Here is a 23,122-nt window from a genome sequence, read left to right on the forward strand (position 1 = left end):
TTAAGCTACTAATCCATGTTGCGTCTGCCGCAAAAAAACAGGGCTGTCGGGGGTGTTTGGGGCAGATTGTGAGTCCATGGAGGTGAGCTCCAGAGTTGTCTGGCTGATAGGGGGGCTAGCTGGCAACTCGGCCCCACAGCACTCCTCCTCAGTGGGCTGCAGAACCGTCGACACACTGGTCTCCGTCCGGCTGGCTCGGTACACACTCACCTGGAAACCGAGATAAAAGAGACAAAGTTTATACACACATTCATGCATATACAAAGTAGACAGAATTGAAACACACACACACACACACCTGAGTTTGTAGGTAGCTGGTGGACTTGAGTTCCAGTCCCTCGTAGGAGCCTGCAGGAACACACGGACACCAACAGAACACCTGCTGAAAGCCTGCTCTGAACCTAGAGAGAGATACATATACGTATAGAGACAGACAGAGGAACAAAGAGACAAATGGGACCAGCTCATTGCCACCCACAGAATGGTGTGTGCATGTCTGTGTATGTACGTAGACCCACCTGTCGTTGAGACAGCAGTAGATGATAGGGTTGTACATGGTGGAGCTCATGGCCAACCACATGACAGCCAGGTAGACCTGTTGAATGTAGCGCCACTCAAACAGCTGCATGGGGTCAGGGTGGAACTGCTGGAGCAGGAAGTAGATGTGGTACGGCAGCCAGCACACTGCAAACGTACACACCACCACGATCATCATCTTCACGACCTGAGAGAGGGAGGTAGAGAGTTGAAGGAAAGGCGTACGTCAATCAAACCACGATCATCATCTTCACGACCTGAGAGAGGGGAGGGGGATGGAGGGAGAGAGAGAAAGGGAGGGAGAAATAGAGAGAGAGAGAAAGGGAGGGAGAAATACAGAGAGAGAGAGAGAGAAAGGGAGGGAGAAATAGAGAGAGAGAAAGGGAGGGAGAAAAAGAGAGAGAGAGAAAGGGAGGGAGAAATAGAGAGAGAGAGAAAGGGAGGGAGAAATAGCAAGAGAGAGAAAGGGAGGGAGAAATAGAGAGAGAGAGAAAGGGAGGGAGGGAGAAATAGAGAGAGAGAAAGGGAGGGAGAAATAGCGAGAGAGAGAAAGGGAGGGAGAAATAGAGAGAGAGAAAGGGAGGGAGAAATAGAGAGAGAGAAAGGGAGGGAGAAATAGAGAGAAAGAGAGAGAAAGGGAGGGAGGGAGAAATAGAGAGAGAGAGAGAGAGAGAGAAAGGGAGGGAGAGAGAGAGAGAGAGAGAGAGAGAGAGAGAGAGAGAGAGAGAGAGAGAGAGAGAGAGAGAGAGAGAGAGAGAGAGGGAGGGAGGGAGAAATAGAGAGAGAGAGAGAGAAAGGGAGTGGGAGATGAAAGCAATTTAGTAATTTACCTAAGAATATCTACTTAAGAGGTTCCCTGCTGTGTCATGCTTACTTGTGTGTGTGTGTGTGTGTGTGTGTGTGTGTGTGTGTGTGCGTGCGTGCGTGCGTGCGTGCGTGCGTGCGTGCGTGCGTGCGTGCGTGCGTGTGTGTGTATGGCTACATGAGTGTGTGTGTACATAAGTGTGTTATGTCTGTGTGGTTGATTGTGTGTGTACCTTGCGTTTGGCGATGAGCTGTTCTCGGTAGCGGTGGGTGGAGTCTCCAGGGATAGTCCCCGCCCACAGGGACAAGCCCACCGCCAGGTAGGCACATCCCATAATGCACAGCGGCAGGAAATAGTACAGCAACACCACAGACAAATAGTACCTACACACATAGAAAGTTAGTTAGACACACACAAATCTGTCAAATTTCCCTTGAGCAAGGGCACTTAACCCTAATTTCTCCTGTGTCGCCATTGATATTGGCAGACCCTAGCCATGACCACAATCTCCGATGGTGTCTCAGGGAGAGTGGAATATGCAAAAACTTTTCCAATTCACACATGCGTAATAATGCACACTTATACAAATACAGGGACCCACCAAATTATTACACACACAAACAAATGAGATTGTCGGACAGGAATGTCACTCAGATAGTAGTCTAGTAGAACACAGAGTTCTGAATTGCTTCCTTATCTCTGCGTCCGCCTGTCCACACATACACACACACACAACACACACACACACACACACACACACACTGTCTGCTGATTGATTATCAGTCTCGCTACAGGGAGCAGCGAGACTCACTAAAAGATGCATGAAATCAATTAACTGAGAGCAGGAGAGGAGAGGGGGAGGGAAGAGGAAGAGGAAGGAGGCAAGGTAATGAGGAAGAGGAAGGAGGAAAGGTCACGAGGAAGAGGAAGGAGGAAAGAAAAAGAGAATGTATCATCTCCTAGCCCCTAATATTACCATCAGACTAACTACAGGGAGTCAGCTGCTTATGGAAATGACTTCAATCCCTTCAACACCTGAGACTAATGGAGATACTAAATGACACATACACACACACACACACACACACACACACACTCATGAGAGAGAGAGGGAGAGGGAGGGCAGGTGGAGGGCAAGAACAAGTGAGAGAGAGAGGCAAAAAAAAGTGGGGACAGAGGGAGAGAGAGAACTGTGAAAAGAGTGAGGCCGGGATTCGATCCGATCGTGGGTTACAGGCATTGCGGCTTTTAAAGCCAATTTCCGATTGAGCCGACATAAGCAGCGTTTACCGTGAATGGGATGTCCGAACGCCGGAACATTTCCTTTAGAAGTGGAAATGCCTATAACCCGCAATTGAACTATAAAATCAATAACGTCAGGTAATTATTAGAGTAAATTCTGTATGAAGAATTTATTAATAGCTAAACAGACCACTTTCTGGTTCTTGGGCAATTGAGAAATAAGTTTTTTCGAGTGACAAAATGTAAAGTTAATGAATTAACATTTAAATACATTGTTATATTCACACAAGTGTTGTCTATGAACTAATGGTAGCCTAGTGGTTGAGAGTGTTGGACCAGTAATTGAAAGGTTGCTGGTTTGAATCCCCTAATTGCTCCTGTAAGTCACTCTGGATAAGAGTGTGTGTTACATGACTAAAACCCTCCAACTCTCCTGCCTGCTCAGCTCATCGCTTTCATTCTGTCTTGCTTCAGCATGTTGGTTCAGCATCAAAATCTGTGGGAAGCTTAAAAGTTGGAAATGGAGAGGGAGGGGTGTTTTGCCTGGCCACATTGTTGACAAAAAGGCCTCCAAAAAGGTCAATGAATCCATACAGACAAATAATAATTCATAATAGATCAATAATTTATTTCCATACATACATACAGTCGTGGCCAAAAGTTTTGAGAATTACACAAATATACATTTTCACAAAGTCTGCTGCCTCAGTTTGTATGATGGCAATTTGCATATACTCCAGAATGTTATGAAGAGTGATCAGGTGAATTGCAATGAATTGCAAAGACCCTCTTTGCCATGCAAATGAACTGAATCCCCCCCCAAAAAATTCACTGCATTTCAGCCCTGCCACAAAAGGACCAGCTGACATCATGTCAGTGATTCTCTCGTTAACTCAGGTGTGAGTGTTGACGAGGACAAGGCTGGAGATCACTCTGTCATGCTGATTTAGTTCGAATAACAGACTGGAAGCTTCAAAAGGAGGGTGGTGCTTGGAATCCTTGTTCTTTCTCTGTCAACTATGGTTACTTGCAAGGAAACACGTGCCGTCATCATTGCTTTGCACAAAAAAGGCTTCACAGGCAAAAATATTGCTGCCAATGAGATTGCACCTAAATCAACCATTTATCGGATCATCAAGAACTTCAAGGAGAGCGGTTCAATTGTTGTGAAGAAGGCTTCAAGGCGCCCAAGAAAGTCCAGCAAGCGCCAGGACCGTCTCCTAAAGTTGATTCAGCTGCGGGATTGGGGCACCACCACAGAGCTTGCTCAGGAATGGCAGCAGGCAGGTGTGAGTGCATCTGCACGCACAGTGAGGCGAAGACTTTTGGAGGATGGCCTGGTGTCAAGAAGGGCAGCAAAGAAACCACTTCTCTCCAGGAAAAACATCAGGGACAGACTGATATTCTGCAAAAGGTACAGGAATTGGACTGCTGAGGACTGGGGTAAAGTGAATGAATCTGATGAATCTCCTTTCCGATTGTTTGGGGCATCCGGAAAAGCTTGTCCGGAGAAGACAAGGCGAGCGCTACCATCAGTCCTGTGTCATGCCAACAGTAAAGCATCCTGAGACCATTCATGTGTGGGTTTGCTTCTCAGCCAAGGGAGTGGGCTCACTCACAATTTGCCTAAGAACACAGCCATGAATAAAGAATGGTACCAACACATCCTCCGAGAGCAACTTCTCTCAACCATTCAGAAACAGTTTGGTGACGAGCAATGCCTTTTCCAGCATGATGGAGCACCTTGCCATAAGGCAAAAGTGAGAACTAAGTGGCTCGGGGAACGAAGCATCAATATTTTGGGTCCATGGCCAGGAAACTCCCCAGACCTTAATCCCATTGAGAACTTGTGGTCAATCCTCAAGAGGCGGGTGGACAAACATAAACCCACAAATTCTGACAGACTCCAAGCATTGATTATGCAGGATTGGGCTGCCATCAGTCAGGATGTGGCCCAGAAGTGAATTGACAGCATGCCAGGGTGGATTGCAGAGGTCTTGAAAAAGAAGGGTCAACACTGCAAATATTGACTCTTTGCATCAACTTCATGTAATTGTTCAATAAAAGCCTTTGACACTTATGAAATGCTTGTAATTATACTTCAGTATTCCATAGTAACATCTGACAAAAATATCTAAAGACACTGAAGCAGCAAACTTTGTGGAAATTAATATTTGTGTCATTCTCAAAACTTTTTTTTTCTTCTCAAAACACGAGTGTACATATTTTTCATGTTAATAATAATGTAATCAAAGTTTTTCTTTTGATAGTATAAACAATTGCAAATGTGATTGCAAAAAAGGTCTTTCATAGAAATGAAGCTGCAGCAATTAGTCTCTTTCAAAGCGGGGCAGAGAAAATAAAAAGAAAGTAGATTAAAAACAGAAAATGTTTGTAAAAGATAGGTGCTGCTGATAATACTGACATCGTCATCAAGGCAGAGGCATTGGACATGTACATACACTATATATACAAAAGTATGTGGAGACACCTTCAAATTAGTGGATTTGGCTATTTCAGCCACAACTTTTGCTGACAGGTGTATAAAACCAAGCACGCAGCCATGCAATCTCCACAGACAAACATTGGCAGTAGAATGGCCTTACTGAAGAGCTCAGAGACTTTCAACGTCCAATACTTTCAATGTCCAACAAGTCAGTTTGTTAAATTTCTGCCCTGCTAGAGCTGCCCCGGTCAACTGTAAGTGCTGCTATTGTGAAATGGAAACATCTAGGAGCAACTATGGCTCAGCCCCGAAGTGGTAGGCCACCACAAGGCAAAGGGTGGCTATTTGAAGAATCTAAAATGTAAAATATATTTTGATTTGTTGAACACTTTTTTGGTTACTACATGATTCCATACGTGTTATTTCATAGTTTTGATGTCTTCACTATTATTCTACAATGTAAAAAATAGTAAAAAATAAAGAAACATTTTTGACCAGTAGTGTATATATAAACTCCTCTCACTGTCATCTGCGTTTTTTTCAGAAAACTTAACGTGTAAATATTTATATGAACATAACAAGATTCAACAACTGAGACATAAACTGAACAAGTTCCACAGACTTTGTGGCCTGCTGGAGGTCATTTTGCAGGGCTCTGGCAGTGCTACTCCTTGCACAAAGGCGGAGGTAGCGGTCCTGCTGCTGGGTTGTTGCCCTCCTACGGCCTCCTCCACGTCTCCTGATGTACTGGCCTGTCTCCTGGTAGCGCCTCCATGCTCTGGACACTACGCTGACAGACACAGCAAACCTTCTTGCCACAGCTCGCATTGATGTGCCATCCTGGATGAGCTGCACTACCTGAGCCACTTGTGTGGGTTGTAGACTCCGTCTCATGCTACCACTAGAGTGAGAGCACCGCCAGCATTCAAAAGTGACCAAAACATCAGCCAGGAAGCATAGGAACTGAGAAGTGGTCTGTGGTCACCACCTGCAGAATCACTCCTTTATTGGGGGTGTCTTGCTAATTGCCTATAATTTCCACCTTTTGTCTATTCCATTTGCACAACAGCATGTGAAATTTATTGTCAATCAGTGTTGCTTCCTAAGTGGACAGTTTGATTTCACAGAAGTGTGATTTACTTGGAGTTACATTGTGTTGTTTAAGTGTTCCCTTTATTTTTTTGAGCAGTGTATATACTTATATATTTTTTTATGAATGAATAGCTTGCATACAGGGAGGAACGAGGACATTTGGTCTGTTGATATCCCTTTAGTGTTGTGTGGGCTGTGCTTTGTCAAAGTGGGTGGGGTTATATCCTGCCTGGTGGTCCCTGTCCGGGGAACCTTTGGACGAGCCACAGTGTCCCCTGACTCCTCCCTGTCTATGTGCCGGGGGGCTAGGGTCAGTCTGCTATATCTGGTGTAATTCTCCTGTCTTATCTGGTGTACTGTGTGATCTTAGATATGCTCCCACCAATTCTCCCATCTCTCTCTTGCTCTCTCTCTCTCTCCCCCTTCCCAGAGGACCTGAGCCCTAGGACCATGCCTCAGGACTACCAGGCATGACTATTCCTGACTGTTCTCCCCCTGCACATGCTGTCTCAACCTCTAAATGCTCAGCTATAACCACTGTGATTATTATTTGACCCTGCTGGTCTTCTATGAATGTTTAAACATCTTGAAGAACGGTCTGGCCTAAATGGCCATGACCTCTTATAATCTCCACCCGGCACAGCAAGAAGAGAACTGGCCACCCCTCAGAGCCTGGTTCCTCTCTAGGTTTCTTCCTAGGTTCCTGCCTTTCTGGGGAGTTTTTCCTAGCCACCGTGCCTTTGCATTGCTTGCTCTCTGGGGTTTTAGGATCTGTTTCTGTATAGGTACTTTGTGACAACTGCTGTTTAAAAAAGGGCTCTATAAATACATTTGATAGATTGATACACACAGGAAACTGTTGAGCATGAAAAACTCAGCAGCGTTGTAGTTCTTGACACAAACCAGTGCGCCTATCACCTACACCATACCCCCGGTCAACGGCACTTAAATCTTTTGTCTTGCCTATTCACCCTCTGAATGACACACGTACACAATTCATGTCTCAATTGTCTCAAGGCTTAGAAACCAGGGGGTGAAATCAGGGTCATACAGAGTGGTAGTCTTAAACAAATCTACTATAAAACAGAAATATCCACCTCACACACATGGTTATGGGCTTAATATTGCATCCCAATATTACACATTATATACACATCACAGAAGACTGAAATATAACAAAACTGTTTGACATAGAAACACCGGATTTTAGGAAGGTTTTTAAAAATAATGTTTATTAATTATGAAAAATATGAATAACATTCCACCCATGTGGCCACTAGAGGGCGATTTAGTCATTTGACAGTAGGAAAGGGATACGCTGTCTCCTTCATTTAGAAACCTTATTTAAATACAGGTAAATGCATAATATTGTTGTTGAAACATTTTGTTGCAGATTACCCTACACTCTTGACTAACATATGTCATCAGCTCCTCTGACACTGGCCTCCTCGCCATCCCTCGCGTCAGGCTCCGCTCCATGGGAGACCGGGCTTTTAGCTGTGCAGCTCCTCAGATCTGGACCTCTCTATCCCTCTCCATGTCAGAACCTCACAATCCATACGCATATTCAGTGTCCACACTACACACACCGGTTCACACGGACTTACCCGGATTCTCTGTTGTCTTAGCTTTTATCCTCTGTCTAGTTCACTTCCCTGGTTAGTCTGTCCTTATGTTCTGTGGACTTTTATATACTTGCTTATTTTAATATGTGATTGTGTTGCTTTTTATCCTGCTGATTTTCTGGTGTATGTAAAGCTACTTTGGGTGTTGTGAAAAGCACTTCAAATAAAATGTATTATTATTATCTAGCAGCTGATCCTACATGAACTGGCTAGGGATAGAGGCTATTGCATGCATTTTCCCATTTGTTTGTAGCCCCAAGCACAGAGGAGATAGGAGCACTGAGGTTTCTGGCCAACTTCCACCCCTGAGCATAGCTTGCTAGAAAGCTATTTAGCAAACCAGCTACAAAACATTATCCAATAAGCAAGCAGGAAGACCCCTTTCCTGCAGTTAAATGACCAAATCGCTCTCCAATTGTCTCATGGGTGGAATGTTATAAATATTTTTCATAATTTCATTAAAAATATATATATATAATTAAACAGCTATCGAAGTTGATAATGTGTCATGTAAATTATCCTAAACTCTCAGTAAGCCTGTCACTGCAAGTGATCTTGTCCCCTCATCTGTTTACCTGGCTATGCAAATTAATTGACATAGGGGTGTTCATGAATTCACTCTGGAGTGCCAGAGTGCGCTCAGAGTGCGCTCTGGGTGTTTGTAAAGTCAGAGCATTGTCAGATTGTCTTTTCGTAAATTCTGAGCGTTTCACTCTCGGAACGTTCAGCTCTGGCCGAGGAGTAGGGTTGATCCGAGCGTTCTGACCTCACAACGGCAGTCAAACACCCAATATAAGTTGGCTAACTTGCTAGCTACTTCCTGACACAAATGAGAGAACACCTTTCTCTGACCATTTTACTCACACTAGCAAAGCTGGTTAGGCTGTTTTCATGTTATCTAGAGAGCTGGTGACTGTAACTGTGCTACTGGCAACAATTTATCAACGTTTTTTTGCAGACGTTTACTGACACCAGTCATATTCAAAGGGTGTTGCTCGTTTGTAAATTAACCAGCTATTCTGATTTCTGGCACACGTAGACGAGAGTGCGCTGAAATCGGAGTAGATAGCCAGAGTGAATTTACGACTGCAACCATAAAGTCTCGGTGGCCTAGTGGCTGAAAACAGGCATAATTGAAACAAAGTGGCTTTTAACTCTCCGTTCAAAGGTTGTCATGTAATTTTTATGCACCTTTATTTGAAAGAACAAATACATGTTTTTATTATATACCATTTTATATTAGTGGTTGTGCCATATGTAGGCCCCTGTGTTTTGGTTAATCGTGTCACATAACCTGGATTTGAACCTTTAATTAAAGCTTTTTCATCAAACTGTCCCCTTTTCTTTTTATATCAGATGGTCCAGCAACATCCTCAGACAATTGCTTACATTTTTTATCTAATTCTCATTTGGAAAAGGCTTAAAATAAAGGTTAAACTCCAAGTCATGTGACATGATTAACCAAAGGCTGTGGCTGCGGATCCGACTTCTTTTGAAAAAACGCAGAAGGTCCCAAAGCTTCTGTGCACATGGGGATCACGTTCTGCACATGTGTTTCTTAATACCTGTACTTTACACTCACATTTTGTTGGTCTCCTTCCCTTCACATTTCTCACTGTCAATCATGAATGATAATTCTTCAAGTTTTACCGGTGAAACGGCCTTGCAGCATCAACCATTTGATCTCAATCAGTTTAACAGGGATCTGCATACAGATCTTATTGAGCTATATGGCCTACAGTGTTGTTGTGAATGATGTACAGTGAGAGAGTTTTATAGCATAGGGTGTTCTGGGGTGTTTATAGCACAGGGTCAAACTGTAGCATAGCCCACCTGTGTCTTTTGCCTAGTGGCACGCAGTTGAGTTTTGGCCATACGAGAGAAAAATGTGGTGGTGTTTTTGTCTTCCCGTAACGTTATACTATGCTTTTATATTCTGTTCGGTAGAATACTATCATGATGTGATCGTGCAGACATTGATTCAACTTTGATCTGACTTTATTAAACGAGAACCATTTGCCGGAGTAGCCTGTTCTCTACGATCATAGCAGAGTGTCCATAGTATAGAATTAAGACATGCACAGAAGCTTCGGGACCTTTAGCGCTATGAAAAAAATCGGATCCAGAGCCACACAGGGCCCTAACCATATGACAGTGAAAATCATCCTCTGTCATGACAGAGGACAGAGATGTGAAATTTGTTAACATTTGTGGGAGATTTGATTTTCTTTCTGCTGAATTGGAGGGTCCACTACAGTGTAGGCTTAGATGTCATATCATGACACATGGACAGAAATTATGTTATGTAGTTAAAAAATCGCCTTCTACGGTTGGTGGTACTATATGATACAAGTTTTATATCGTTAGTCAATGATGCAGCATTTAAGAGGGCAATTGACATGATGTATTATTTTTCTTTCAGAGGATAATATTTATATGACAAAACAGTACATTTCTACACGTTATCCTTCGTTTGGCACCGCATCAATTTATCACAAAGCATGATCATTTTTAATCGTTTTGGCATGTCAAACGGTTATAATGTCATGCGGTGCAATTGTCTGATGTTGACTTTGAACAACAAAAGTGTTGTGAATTTGGTGTAACTCATAAGAAAACTGCAAATATTTAACTTTGGCATACACATGTGATAATATAATGAAATATTGTCCAAATATTTGACGAGGATGGAATTATTTTCTTTGAAATACTTGAATCATTTTATTTGAAAATCACTAATATCATTTATAGAGAAGAACTTACAGTATATTGTCCCGGTTTGAAACATGGCTGTCTAGGGAGCCTAGGCTGTTAATTAACGAGGAATATTCAGATCCTTAATATACTTGATTTGAATTTGCTTATTTTAAAAACAGAAAAACAACAACAGCAATGCAATTAATTAAAGTCCTTGACGTCCTACGACTTCTGCCTAACGATGGTTCATCGTAACACAACACCCAGAGGCTGTGCATCTACTATGTGTCTGGTTCTTCATCAATCTGTTGACTAATCGAGGTTGGATAGATTGATGAATCTATTCCACTAGACTAGGATGTTTACAAAGCAAAAAAGATGGGCTTATTCATCCAGACGTTTGAAGGTGATTCCATTCCAGTATGGAAAATATTTTGGGGTATCTCAGATTGTTCTGGCAAATTCTCACATAGAAACTGCATTAGGAGGAAGGATGTTTGATATGGTTTTTACCAGAAAATCATGATGAAAGTGGCAATTTTAGGCCTTTCTTTGACCTTTACAAGCCCCCTGTAAGACCCAATGATCTGTGAAAAGTGCATGATACAGACAACACCTTGGTGTCATTATACTTCTAATAGTGTGCTCTAAAATATAGAGCATGTATTGATACAAATAAAAATAAATAAACACATGAATATTAATATCTCAAAAGTACCTTTTTGATTTTGTTCATTTTTAGATATATTGTTTTAAACAATATACTCTAAAGCACACCACCAACACAGTGAATGGGAAAATTGATTCAAAGGGAACTCCATCTGCTGGTGATTTGCCGAATTTGCAATCCTACAGGAGGGCTGTGATTGGTTAATGACCTAATAATGCCAATTTGTATGTATAAAATGTATATTTCTTCAAAAGTAGCAAAGAGGGCCTCCCGGGTGGCGCAGTGGTCTAGAGCACTGCATCGCAGTGCTAGCTGCGCCACCAGAGTCTCTGGGTTCGCGCCCAGGCTCTGTCGCAGCCGGCCGCGACCGGGAGGACCGTGGGGCGAAGCACAATTGGCCTAGCGTAGTCTGGGTTAGGGAGGGTTTGGCCGGTAGGGATATCCTTGTCTCATCGCGCTCCAGCGACTCCTGTGGCGGGCCGGGCGCAGTGCGCGCTAACCAAGGGAGCCAGGTACACGGTGTTTCCTCCGACACATTGGTGCGGCTGGCTTCCGGGTTGGAGGCGCGCTGTGTTAAGAAGCAGTGTGGCTTGGTTGGGTTGTGCTTCGGAGGACGCATGGCTTTCGACCTTCGTCTCTCCCGAGCCCGTACGGGAGTTGTAGCGATGAGACAAGATAGTAATTACTAGCGATTGGATACCACGAAAATTGGGGAGAAAAGGGGATAGAATTTAAATTTTAAAAATATATATATTTTTTAAAGTAGCAAAGAGACCACTCTGGAAAGGTGATGTGTTTGAAGGGTAGATTTTTCGAAACAATGTCTAAGAATGAGCTAAATCAAAAGGGGTACTTTTGATATACTGTATTAATAATACTTGTTTTATGTTGAATAAATGAATGTGAGTAGTTGTATCTCAGAATATACTTCCTTCACCCTGAAGTTTTTATGTGAGAATTGCCAGAACAATCTGTGATACAAAAACTATTTTGGGGCTATCATGGTGTGGGATCACCCTTAGCTCAAAGACAGAAAACGGAGGTGAGTACTAAATCAGATTTTACAGACAGAAAATGATGCAGTTTATTCTTTAATGTCTAATGCTTCCATTAAACAAACTCCTTTGTGTGTGTGTCAGTACTCACATCTTCTTGAAGTCCATGGTTGTGTTGTTGGTGTAGTCGGGCCATTGGATGTAGCAGACAGTCCTACCAGGCAGCTGTTCTGTAGCTGAGTAGTAGTACTGGGGGAAGGCCAACAGTAGAGCTAACACCCAGATCACTCCGATCACTACACGGGTCTCTGTCGAAGACAACCTCTGCCTCAAGGGGTGGATGATAGCCATGTATCTGGAACAAACACACACACACACACACACACACACACACACACACACACACACACACACACACACACACACACACAGTGATCAGTAACACACACACACACATGCAGACCCTTCCTCTCCTTCATCCTTTCCACCTTCATCCTTCCATCCTTCCCACCCCTTCTCCCTCTCCTCCCATCCGCTCCTCTTCTCCTCCCCTCCTCTTCTCCTCCCCTCTCCGCTCCTCTTCTCCTCCCCTCCCCGCTAGGCGCTTGATTATTGTGCCTTCCCATTTCATTCTCATTTTCTCCCTGCCTTTCTCTATCCCTACCTCCCTCTCTATCCTCCTCTCCCTCCTTCCCTCTGCCTGTTGAGGTAAAATCGATCATCCTCAGACACACCTCTTGTAAATACCCAGCAAAACAAATTTGGTTCTGTTAAAGTTCCCAGAACATTTGCACGGTTGCGGCAAATCAAATCAAAGTGTATTGGTCGCGTGCACAGACTTACAGATGTTATCACAGGTGCAGCAAAATGCTTGTGTTTCTAGCTCCAACAGTGCAGTCATACCTAGCAAACATTTTATAAAACAATATACACATAAAACAGAAAAATAAAATAAATTAATATCAGAACATGCAATGTCAGAGACAGGAATATAAATATATATACATACACTACCGTCAAAAGTTTTAGAACACCTACTCATTCAAGGGTTTTTCTTTATTTTTACTATTTTCTACATTGTAGAATAATAGTGAAGACATCAAAACTATGAAATAACACATATGGAATCATTTATTAACTAAAAAAAGTGTTAACAAATCCAAATATGTTTTATATTTGAGATTCTTCAAATAGCCACCCTTTGCCTTGATGACAGCTTTGCACAATATTGGCATTCTCTCAACCAGCATCACCTGGAATGCTTTTCCAACAGTCTTGAAGGAGTTCCCACATATGCTGTTTACTTGTTGGCTGCATTTTCCTTCACTCTGCGGTCCGACTCATCCCAAACCATCTCAATTTGGTTGAGGTTGGGGGATTTTGGAGCCCAGGTCATCTGATGAAAGCACTCAATCACTCTCCTTCTTGGTAAAATAGCCGTTACACAGCCTGGTGGTGTTTTGGGTCATTGTTCTGTTGAAAAACAAATGATAAGCCAAACCAGATGGGATGGCGTATTGCTGCAGAATGCTGTGGTAGCCATGCTGGCTAAGTGTGCCTTGAATTCTAAATAAATCACAGATAGTGTCACAAGCAAAGCACCCCCACACCATAACACCTCCTCCTCCATGCTTTACGGTGGGAAATACACATGCGGGGATCATCCATTCACCCACACCAGGACCCGCAAAACACCAGTCTCAATGTCAATGGTGAAGAGGTGACTCCGGGATGCTGGCCTTCAAGGCAGAGTGTCTGTGTTCTTTTCTAAATGACCCCAAACTTTTGAACGGTAGTGTATATATACATATAATGTTATGTATAGAGAGTATGGACAGTATTTTAATAAAAAAGGTGTGTACAGCAGTAGTTATATAGGATGAGCCATGACTAGAATACAGTATATACATAGAAAGTGGGTAAAACAACATGTAAACATTATTAAAGTGACCAGTGTTCAATTAATGACTCTATGTACATAGGGCAGCAGTCTCTAAGGTGCAGGGTCGAGTACCGGGTGAGAGCCGGCTAGTAACAGTGACTAAGGCTAGTGGTGACTGTTTAACCAGTCTGATGGCCTCTCAGTCTCTCGGTTCCAGCTTTGATGTACCTATACTGTCTCCGCCTTCTAGATGGTAGTGGGGTGAACAGGTCGTGGCTCGGTTGGCTGAGGTCCTTGGTGATCTTCTTGGCTTTCCTGTGTTACCGGGTGCTGTAGATGTCCTGGAGGGCAGGCAGTGTGCACCCCGGTGATGCTTTGGGCTGACTGCACCACCCTCTGTGAACCACAGTCCAACTGTGGTTCTCATAACACAAAAACTGTCCAGGTGCGCTGATGATTATACAATGTTTGTATAAAATATTTGCCTGACGTTGTAAGAAAGTTCCCAGAACACATTTTGTCTGTTCTTTCAAGGTTCCCAGAATGTTTAATTAGGTTGTACGAACAGTCTGGTGGGAACATTGTGGGGATATCACTAAATATATGTTCCCAAAACACTAAAACTGTCCAGTTTGGGGGATGATTATACAATGTTTCTTTTAGTGTGCAAAGAAACACTCACGTGATGTCAAAAGAATGTTCCCAGAGCACTTTTTTTTAATGTTCTTTAAAAAGTTCCTAAAACATTTCTTTAGGTTGTGGGAACATTGTGGGGATATGACAAGAGATAGTGTTTTGGGAAACCTAAAACTGTCCAGTTCTGCTGACATTCAGCCGATGTTTCAACCAGGGTGCACAAAACATTCCCTTGATGTCGCAAGAATGTCGACAGAACAGCTGTCCTGACTTCTTTAAAGATTCCCAGGAACATTTCATTAGGTTGTGCGAACAGTGTGGGTACATTACAAGAAATATACGGTAGGTTCCCAAAACCCAAAATCTGTCCGGTTGTGATGACATTCTTACAACGTTTGCATCAGGGTGCACAAAACATTCCCTCAATGTTCTTAGAATGTTATTCCTATGCTTTCCAGAACGATAACGTTACATTTTGAACAGGCCACGGAGGTTTCTTTCATCAGTCAGTCCCATGACAATATATTATACATTTATAGTATATAATAGCGTAGTACTTTGGAATGGTATCCCTGGAATAAAGCCACTGGGCCACTGGGATTGGACAAACACAAATATAAAGCTGTTTGCACCTTTACTCTGACTTCCAGGTTGTTGAAGAGGGAATAACTCAATCTAGAAAAAGAAGTTGTCACGCCCTGACCTTAGAGAGCCGTTTTATTTCTCTATTTGGTTAGGTCAGGGTGTGATTTGGGTGGGCATTCTATGTTCTCTATTTCTTTGTGTTTGGCAGAGTGTGGTTCCCAATCTGAGGCAGCTGTCTATCGTTGTCTCTGATTTGGGATCATACTTAGGCAGCCCTTTTTCCCACTTTCTGTTGTGGGATCTTGTCTTTTTGTGTTGCATGTGTTTGCACTACTAGCTTTACGTTCGTTGAGTTGTTTATTGTTTTTTTGGTGGAACATTTCAAATGAAAGGAAAATGTACGCCTACCACGCTGCACCTTGGTCTCATTCTAACGACGATCGTTACAGAAGTATCCTCTATTATTATTTACTCGTCTTCTTTATATACTGTAAAGTTGTTTTGCCTTTTATTTTCCCAACAAACTTGATTTCACAAATCATGTTAAATTATAGCCTGGCAGATTTCAGTGAGGTGTACATACATGTGCATGTGTACTAAGACATACTGTATAGCCATAGTTTAGATCATAGTTGAAGGATTTCAGTACAAAGGGAAATCCACTAGAAACATTATGATCCTGGTGGCGCCGCAGATTAAGTAGCCGACGGCTTGTAGATGGCAGATCACAGGTTCAAATATACTCGAATACTATTCTTTAAAAAAATCTGTAGCTATTTTTGGATAATACCCTAATACAATATAATGATGTGAGAAGATTGAAATGCCATTTGTTTAAAAGTTTGGCACTACACTTCAATATTAGAAGAACGTTGAAGCAATGTTTTGATAACTACTTTTTCCTTTTCGTTGTAGTATGTTTTTAGAACAATTATGGATTGTCAAACCTTACAAAATACTTTATAATATAGGAATGTTTATTGTTTGTTGTTATAGGTGGTAGTAGTAATATCTCCATCAACATTAGCTGAATATTCCAAGATTTTTTAAAATGTTTTTTCTAGCTTCTACTACTTAATTTCTGATGTATGCTCAGGGAACGTTATTAAAACCATCATATCATAATGTCACACTATAACTTTATGAGACCACTGTAGGAATATTCCCTGCTTGTTGTCATGGGTGTTTTGAATAACATATCCATCAACATTAGCAGAACGTTCCTGTAATGTTTCCTCGAAAACACTTCTATTGCTCCCACATTTTGTTGCGGCAGTATGTTCTAAGAACATTACCGGAACGTTGCGTTATTACGTTCCCTGGCAACCTAATGAGAACCTTAGGGGAATGTTCTGTGGTAGTTTTTACAGATAATTGTGACCAACATTTTAGTGAATGTTAGGAGAAAATTCCAAGGATATTTCATTTCCAACTTTTAATTCTAAAAAAAATATTTGGTAATCCCCCAAAAATGTTGAACGTTTGTGGGATGTTATCATCCTAATGTTAGGTCAAACCCTAACTGGAACTTAAGGGGAATCTTACGTAATGTTCTGAGAATGTTCCCGGTTTGCTGGGCACTCTGTGTGAGTATCAACTGGGGCAACAGGCTGCTCTCTCTCTCACACACATACACATACACAGACAAGAGAGAGAGAGAGAGAGAGAGAGAGAGATGAAAGCTGACTACTTCAATAATGCTGGAATGTTCAGATTGTTCTGACATTGTGGTGACAGACTAATGAGAGGGGGATCTGTGTTCTGACAGTGAACCCAGAACAAGGGATGGCGAGAAGGAGGGATGGAGAAGAGGGGAGTAGGGATGATCTGAAGGAAAAGGCTGCTCACACGCACTTACGCTGTGGCGACATACTGATGACAGTATGCGAGAGAGAAGCAGGGTTGGAGAATGGATCTCGGGGAAAAGGTTGCTCATAAACACACATTTCAAACACATACAGTATATACACACACACACACAACACCCACTTGAGTTGTGACTAGACAAGACCTTTAAACAAGTCAATATTCACAAAGCCGCGGGGCCAGACGGATTACCAGGACGTGTGCTCAAAGCATGCACGGACCAACTGTCAAGTGTCTTCACTGACATTTTCAACCTCTCCCTGACCGAGTCTGTAATACCTACATGTTTCAAGCAGACCACCATAGTCCCTGTACCCAAGAAAGCGAAGGTAACCTGCCTAAATGATTACCGCCCCGTAGCACTCACATCGGTAGCAATGAAGTGCTTTGAAAGGCTGGTCATGGCTCACATCAACAGCATCCTCCTAGATAGCCTATCCCCAACAGATCCACAGATGACGCAATCTCAATCGCACTGTACACTGCCCTTTCCCAACTGGACAAAAGGAACACCTATATGAGAATGATGTTCATTGACTACAGCTCAGCGTTCAACACCATAGTGCCCACGAAGCTCATCACTAAGCTAAGGACCCTGGGACTAAACACCTCCCTCTGCAACTGGATCCTGGACTTCCTGACGGGCCGCTCCATCTGCCACGCTGATCCTCAACACTGGGGCCCCTCAGGGATGTGTACTTAGTCCCCTCCTGTACTCTCTATTCACCCACGACTGCGTGGCCAAACACGACTCCAACACCATCATTAAGTTTGCTGATGACACAACAGTGGTAGGCCTGATCACCGACAAGACAGCCTGTAGGGAGGAGGTCAGAGAACTGGCAGTGTGGTGCCAGGACAACAACCTCTCCTTCAATGTGAGCAAGAGAAAGGAGCTGATCGTGGACTATAGGAAAATGCGGGCCGAATAGGCCCCCATTAACATTGACGGGGCTGTAGTGGAGCGGGTAGAGAGTTTCAAGTTCCTGGTGTCCACATCACCAACAAACTATCATGGTCAAAACAAACCAAGACAGTCGTGAAGAGTGCACGACAAAACCTTTTCCCCTTCGGGAGAATGAAAAGATTTGGCATGGGTCCCCAGATCCTCAAAAAGTTCTACAGCTGCACCATCGAGAGCATCCTGACCGGTTGCATCACCGCCTGGTATGGCAACTGCTCGGCATCTGACAGTAAGGCGCTACAGAAGGTAGTGCGTACAGCCCAGTACATCACTGGGGCCAAGCTTGGACCTATATAATAGGCGGTGTCAAAGGAAAGACCATAAAATTGTCAGGGACTCCAGTCACCCAAGTCATAGACTGTTTTCTCTGCTACCGCACGGCAAGCGGTTCCGGAGCGCCAAGTCTAGGACCAAAAGGCTCCTTAACAGCTTCTACCCCCAAGCCATAAGACTGCTGAACAATTAATCAAATGGCCACCAGACTATTTACATTGACACCCCCTGCTGCTACTCGCTGTTTATTATCTATGCATAGTCACTTTAATAACTCTACCTACATGTACATATTACCTCAACTAACCTGTACCCCAAAACACTGACTCGGCACCGGCACCCCCTGTATACAGCCTAAGTTATTGTTGTGTTATTGTGTTACTTTCTATTTATTATTATTTTTTACTTTAGTTTATTTGGTAAATATTTGTTTAACTCTTCTTGAACTGTACTGTTGGTTAAATGCTTGTAAGTTTCACTTGTTGTATTCGGCACATGTGACAAATAAAGTTTGATTTGATTAGACAAGTCAAAAGCTAATCCTGTGGTTTTATATCTCCCTCTCTAACTTTAAGCATCAGCTGTCAGAACAGCTTACCGATCACTGTACCTGTACACAGTCAATCCGTAAATTGCACACCCAACTACCTCATCCCCATATTGTTACTTATCCTCTTGCTCTTTTGCAACCCAGTATCTCTACTTCCACATCATCATCTGCACATCTATCACTCCAGTGTTAATTAATGCTAAATTGTAATTATTTCGCCTCTATGGCCTATTTATTGCCTTACCTCTCTACTCTTCTACATTTGCACACACTGTACATAGATTTTTCTATTGTGTTATTGACTGTACGTTTGTTTATGTGTAACTTCGTGTTGTTTTTGTCGCACTGCTTTGCTTTATCTTGGCCAGGTCGCAGTTGTAAATGAGAACTTGTCCTCAACTGGCCTCCCTGGTTAATTAAAGCTTAAATATATTTTTACATTTTTTTTTAAATGAAGTCAATGCTGAAGAGTATAGAGGGGATTTATGACTGTTGCCTTCAGAAAGTATTCATGTCAACATTTTGTTACAGCCTGAATTTAAAATGGATTAAATGTAGATGTTTTTGTGACTGGCCTAAACACAATCCTCCATAATGTCAAAGTAAAATGATATTCAACCCCTTTGTTACCCCTTTGTTACGGCAAGCCTAAATAAGTTCAGGAGTAAAAATTATCTGTAAGGTCCCTCAGTCGAGCAGCGAATTTCAACACAGATTCAACCACAAGGACCAGAGAGGTTTTCCAATGTCGTCTCGCAAAGAAGGGCAACGACTGGTAGATGGGTACAAAAAAAAGAGCAGACATTGTATATCCCTTTAAGCATGGTGAAGTTATTCATTCAACTTTGGATGCTATATCAATTCCAGGGTTTGTAATCGAAATTATTTTTCCAATCGTTTCATTCTGAACAGAACCACTATTATTCTTTGATCCGTTCCACTGTGCCGACCAGCAAAGGTTCTGAACCGGTTCGAAACCAAAAAAAGTACCGGTTGATATCGTTCCTTTCCGTTCCTTTTTTAACCTGTGAAATCAACAGTTTTTTACATTTAGCTCATTCATTTACATCACCAATCAGTGCGGATAGAGCAGGCAAGTTAGTTGTTTAGAGAGGGAGAGAGGGATTAGGAGCAGGCTTGAATAAATCCAACGTGAAACGAGATAACTTGGCCTATAGTGTCCTTAGGTAGCATAGGAAAAAGTTAATCCATTCTTCTCTAGCTAATTAAAAATCTCTCTCCTATCTTTTCATGCTTCAAACGTCAGTACAGTAGCCTATGGTAACGTCATTAGCAACCTTCAAAAAGGGGTGGGGCAAGTAGCCTAAACACGCACACTGGCAAATATTTTCAGCTGGCTGGCAGATGCTGTAATGCGTTTCTGAGGGACAGAGTGAGGGCTTTGCATGTTCACTTTGTTACGTTTTTTTGTGGCACTAGATTTTTTTTTATATAACGTTATTAACCATTTTCCATGCTTTTAAAATAACGGTTCTGTTCCAGAACAGTGTGGACCACTTTTGTTCCCGGTTTCGTTTCTGTTCCTTGAACCGGTTCCAACCCCTGATCAATACAACCAGTCACTACAAAGATACAGGCATCCTTCTTAACTCAGTATGCCTGAGAGGAAGGAAACGGCTCAGGGATTTCACCATGAGGCCAATGGTGACTTTAAAACAGTTACAGAGTTTAATGGCTGTGATAGGAGAAAACTGAGGATGGATCAACAACATTGTAGTTACTCCACAATAATAACCTAGTCCTCGGGGGCCTGGTTGGTGTCACACTTTTGCCCCTGCTCCAGCTAACACACCTGACTCCAATAATCAAATAATCATGATCTTCAGATAAAAATGCAATTAGTTTAAATCAGGTGTGTTTCCTAGGGATGGGGGGAAAGTGTGATTGTCCAGACCTGTAAGTAATACTGCAATGTGGCAAAGCAATTAACATGTGTCCTTAATACAAAGTGTTATGTTTGGGGTAGACCCAGCAAAATATATTACTGAGAAAGAGGATACCTAGTCAGTTGCACAACTGAATGCATTCAACCAAAATGTGTCTTCCGCATTTACCCCAACCCCTCTGAATCAGAGAGGTGCGGGGGGCTGCCTTAATCAACATCATCAACACCCAGTTCTGGTTGGGGGTTAACTGCTTTGCTCAAGAGCAGAATGGAAGATTTTTCCACCTTGCCGGCTCGGAGATTCAAACCAGCAACCTTTCGGTTAATGGCCCAATGTGCTTAACCGCTAGGCTACACACCGAGTATCACTTTCATATTTTCAAGCATAGTGATGGCTGCATCGTGTTATGGGTATGCTTGTAATCGTTAAGCACTGGGGAGTTTTTCAGGATAAAAATTAACGGAATGGAGCTAAGCACAGGCAAAATGAATTTACCTTTCAGCAGGACAAGAACCTAAAACACAAGGTAAAATTTACACTGGAGTTGCTTACCAGTGAATGTTCCTGAGTGGCTGAGTTACAGTGTTTACTTAAATCTACTTGAAAATCTATGGCAAGAGCTGAAAATGGGGGTCTAGCAAATATTAACAACCAATTTGACAGTGCTTGAAGAATTGTTTTTAGAATAATAGGCAAATGTTGCACAATCCAGGTGTGGAAAGCTCTTAGAGATTTACCCAGAAAGACTCACAGCTGTAATCACTGCCAAAGTTGCTTCTACAAAGTAATGACTCAGGGGTGGGAATACTTATGTAAATGAGATATTTCTGTATTTCATTTTCTATAAACTTGCTGAAATTCTAAAAACATGTTTTGACTTTGTAGTGTGTGTAGATGGGTGAGAAAAACTGTTGAGGTCAGGCTGTAACACAACAAAATGTGGAATAAGTGAAGGGGTATGAAAACTTTATGAAGGCACCGTATATGTTATGTAAGCTTTACTGTAGCTGGCTGTGGCGTGGTCATACACGCACACACACACACACACACACACACACACACACACACACACACACACACACACACACACACACACACACACACAAAAGCATGCACGCGCATGCACACACACAGTATATAGGGTTTCTCACCTGTTCCGAGCTATTGCGGTCATGCGGTCATGGAGTACATTCCAGTGACAACAAACACACACACTGCTCACCTGTCCAGTGCTATGGCGGTCATGGAGTATATGCTGGCGAAGACAGCTGCGATGGGGAAGAAGTTATGGAAGCGACAGTAGCCCAAACCAAAGTACCACTCGTTATGAACACTGTAGGCAAAGTTTATCACTGTGTTGAAGGCAGACATGGACGCCTCTGCAAAGGCTAGGTTCACCTGGGAGGAGAGGAAGAGAGGGATCAGACAGACAGATGGAGAGAGAGAGGGAGACAGACAGACACACACACACACACACAGAGAGACACACAGACAAACAGACAAACACACACACATTATTTTAAAATACAAATATATATAATTTCTATTTAAATTTTAAAAAGCCATCTCCTTCTTTAGATTTTAATAAGATGTGTTTGTTTACCAGGAAATAGTTGGTCACGGTCCTCATGCGTTTGTGCGCGAGGATGATCCAGATGACCACCAGGTTACCGATCATGGAGATGCACACCATGCTGCAGTAGGCGACTGCCCAAAGAGCGATCTGCCACACCGGCTGCACGAACTGGTTATAGTCTTCTTTGTCGTTCAAACCGGAGCCGTTAGTGGCGTTAACGGAAGGGTAGTAATCCGTCATGTTCAACAGCAAGTCCATCTTCAGATCTCAGAGCTTTGTTGTTGAAAGAGTAAGAATCCAGATATTATATGGTAAAATAATAAATATTATATTTAATAATAAGTTTAGATATTTCCAGTTGCCCAATTTAGTGTGATAAAAAATAAATATTTTTGATTGTTGTTTCACAAAAAATATATATTCTTTACGGCTCTGATGTTAATTTTTTTGCCGAGGGCTATAACACGCAAAATATTTTGACTGTGACAGAAAAAAAAGACAAAAGAAAGTGATTGTAATGTTGATCTGGGATAATATCGTAGCAGTCATGCAGTTACTTTCTTCTGTTGCCTGGGTCACTGGTCAAGTGTACGCACTTCTCTCTCCCAAATCCACACGAAATTCTCGGAATCAGAGTTACCGGCGAAATGGTCTTCGTTCTCTGTATTCGTGTTAAGTTCCACGTCAACGGTAGGCCTAAACCTTGTGTCACTGTTTTCTCTCCGCGCGCGGGCTGGGATGGACTAACACTATGTGCTCTCGTGAGTCCATCAC

General features: G+C 42.5%; 1 protein-coding gene across 1 annotated transcript; it reads right to left on the minus strand.

Moving 5' to 3' along the window:
* LOC120021856 (substance-P receptor-like) lies at window positions 1–22,606 on the minus strand. The gene is made up of 7 exons (XM_038965702.1): window positions 22,376–22,606; window positions 21,995–22,170; window positions 12,261–12,464; window positions 1,575–1,725; window positions 519–724; window positions 299–401; window positions 1–210 (listed from the first exon to the last, which is right to left on the minus strand). The coding sequence occupies exons 1-7, from the start codon at window positions 22,604–22,606 to the stop codon at window positions 1–3; spliced, it is 1,281 nt and encodes a 426-aa protein (XP_038821630.1).
* Between the last annotated feature and the right edge of the window lie 516 nt (window positions 22,607–23,122).

This window comes from Salvelinus namaycush, chromosome 26 (genome assembly GCF_016432855.1).
Source record: "Salvelinus namaycush isolate Seneca chromosome 26, SaNama_1.0, whole genome shotgun sequence".
NCBI classification, from domain to species: Eukaryota; Metazoa; Chordata; class Actinopteri; order Salmoniformes; family Salmonidae; genus Salvelinus; species Salvelinus namaycush.

Excerpts from the sequence above, each read along its gene's own strand:
- LOC120021856 (XM_038965702.1), bottom strand. The coding sequence starts at position 22,606 with ATGGACTTGCTGTTGAACATGACGGATTACTACCCTTCCGTTAACGCC. Across the intron at positions 402-518 it reads TACTGCTGTCTCAACGACAG|GTTCAGAGCAGGCTTTCAGC; the intron begins GTGGGTCTACGT and ends ATCTCTCTCTAG. Across the intron at positions 211-298 it reads CCAGCTACCTACAAACTCAG|GTGAGTGTGTACCGAGCCAG; the intron begins GTGTGTGTGTGT and ends CTCGGTTTCCAG.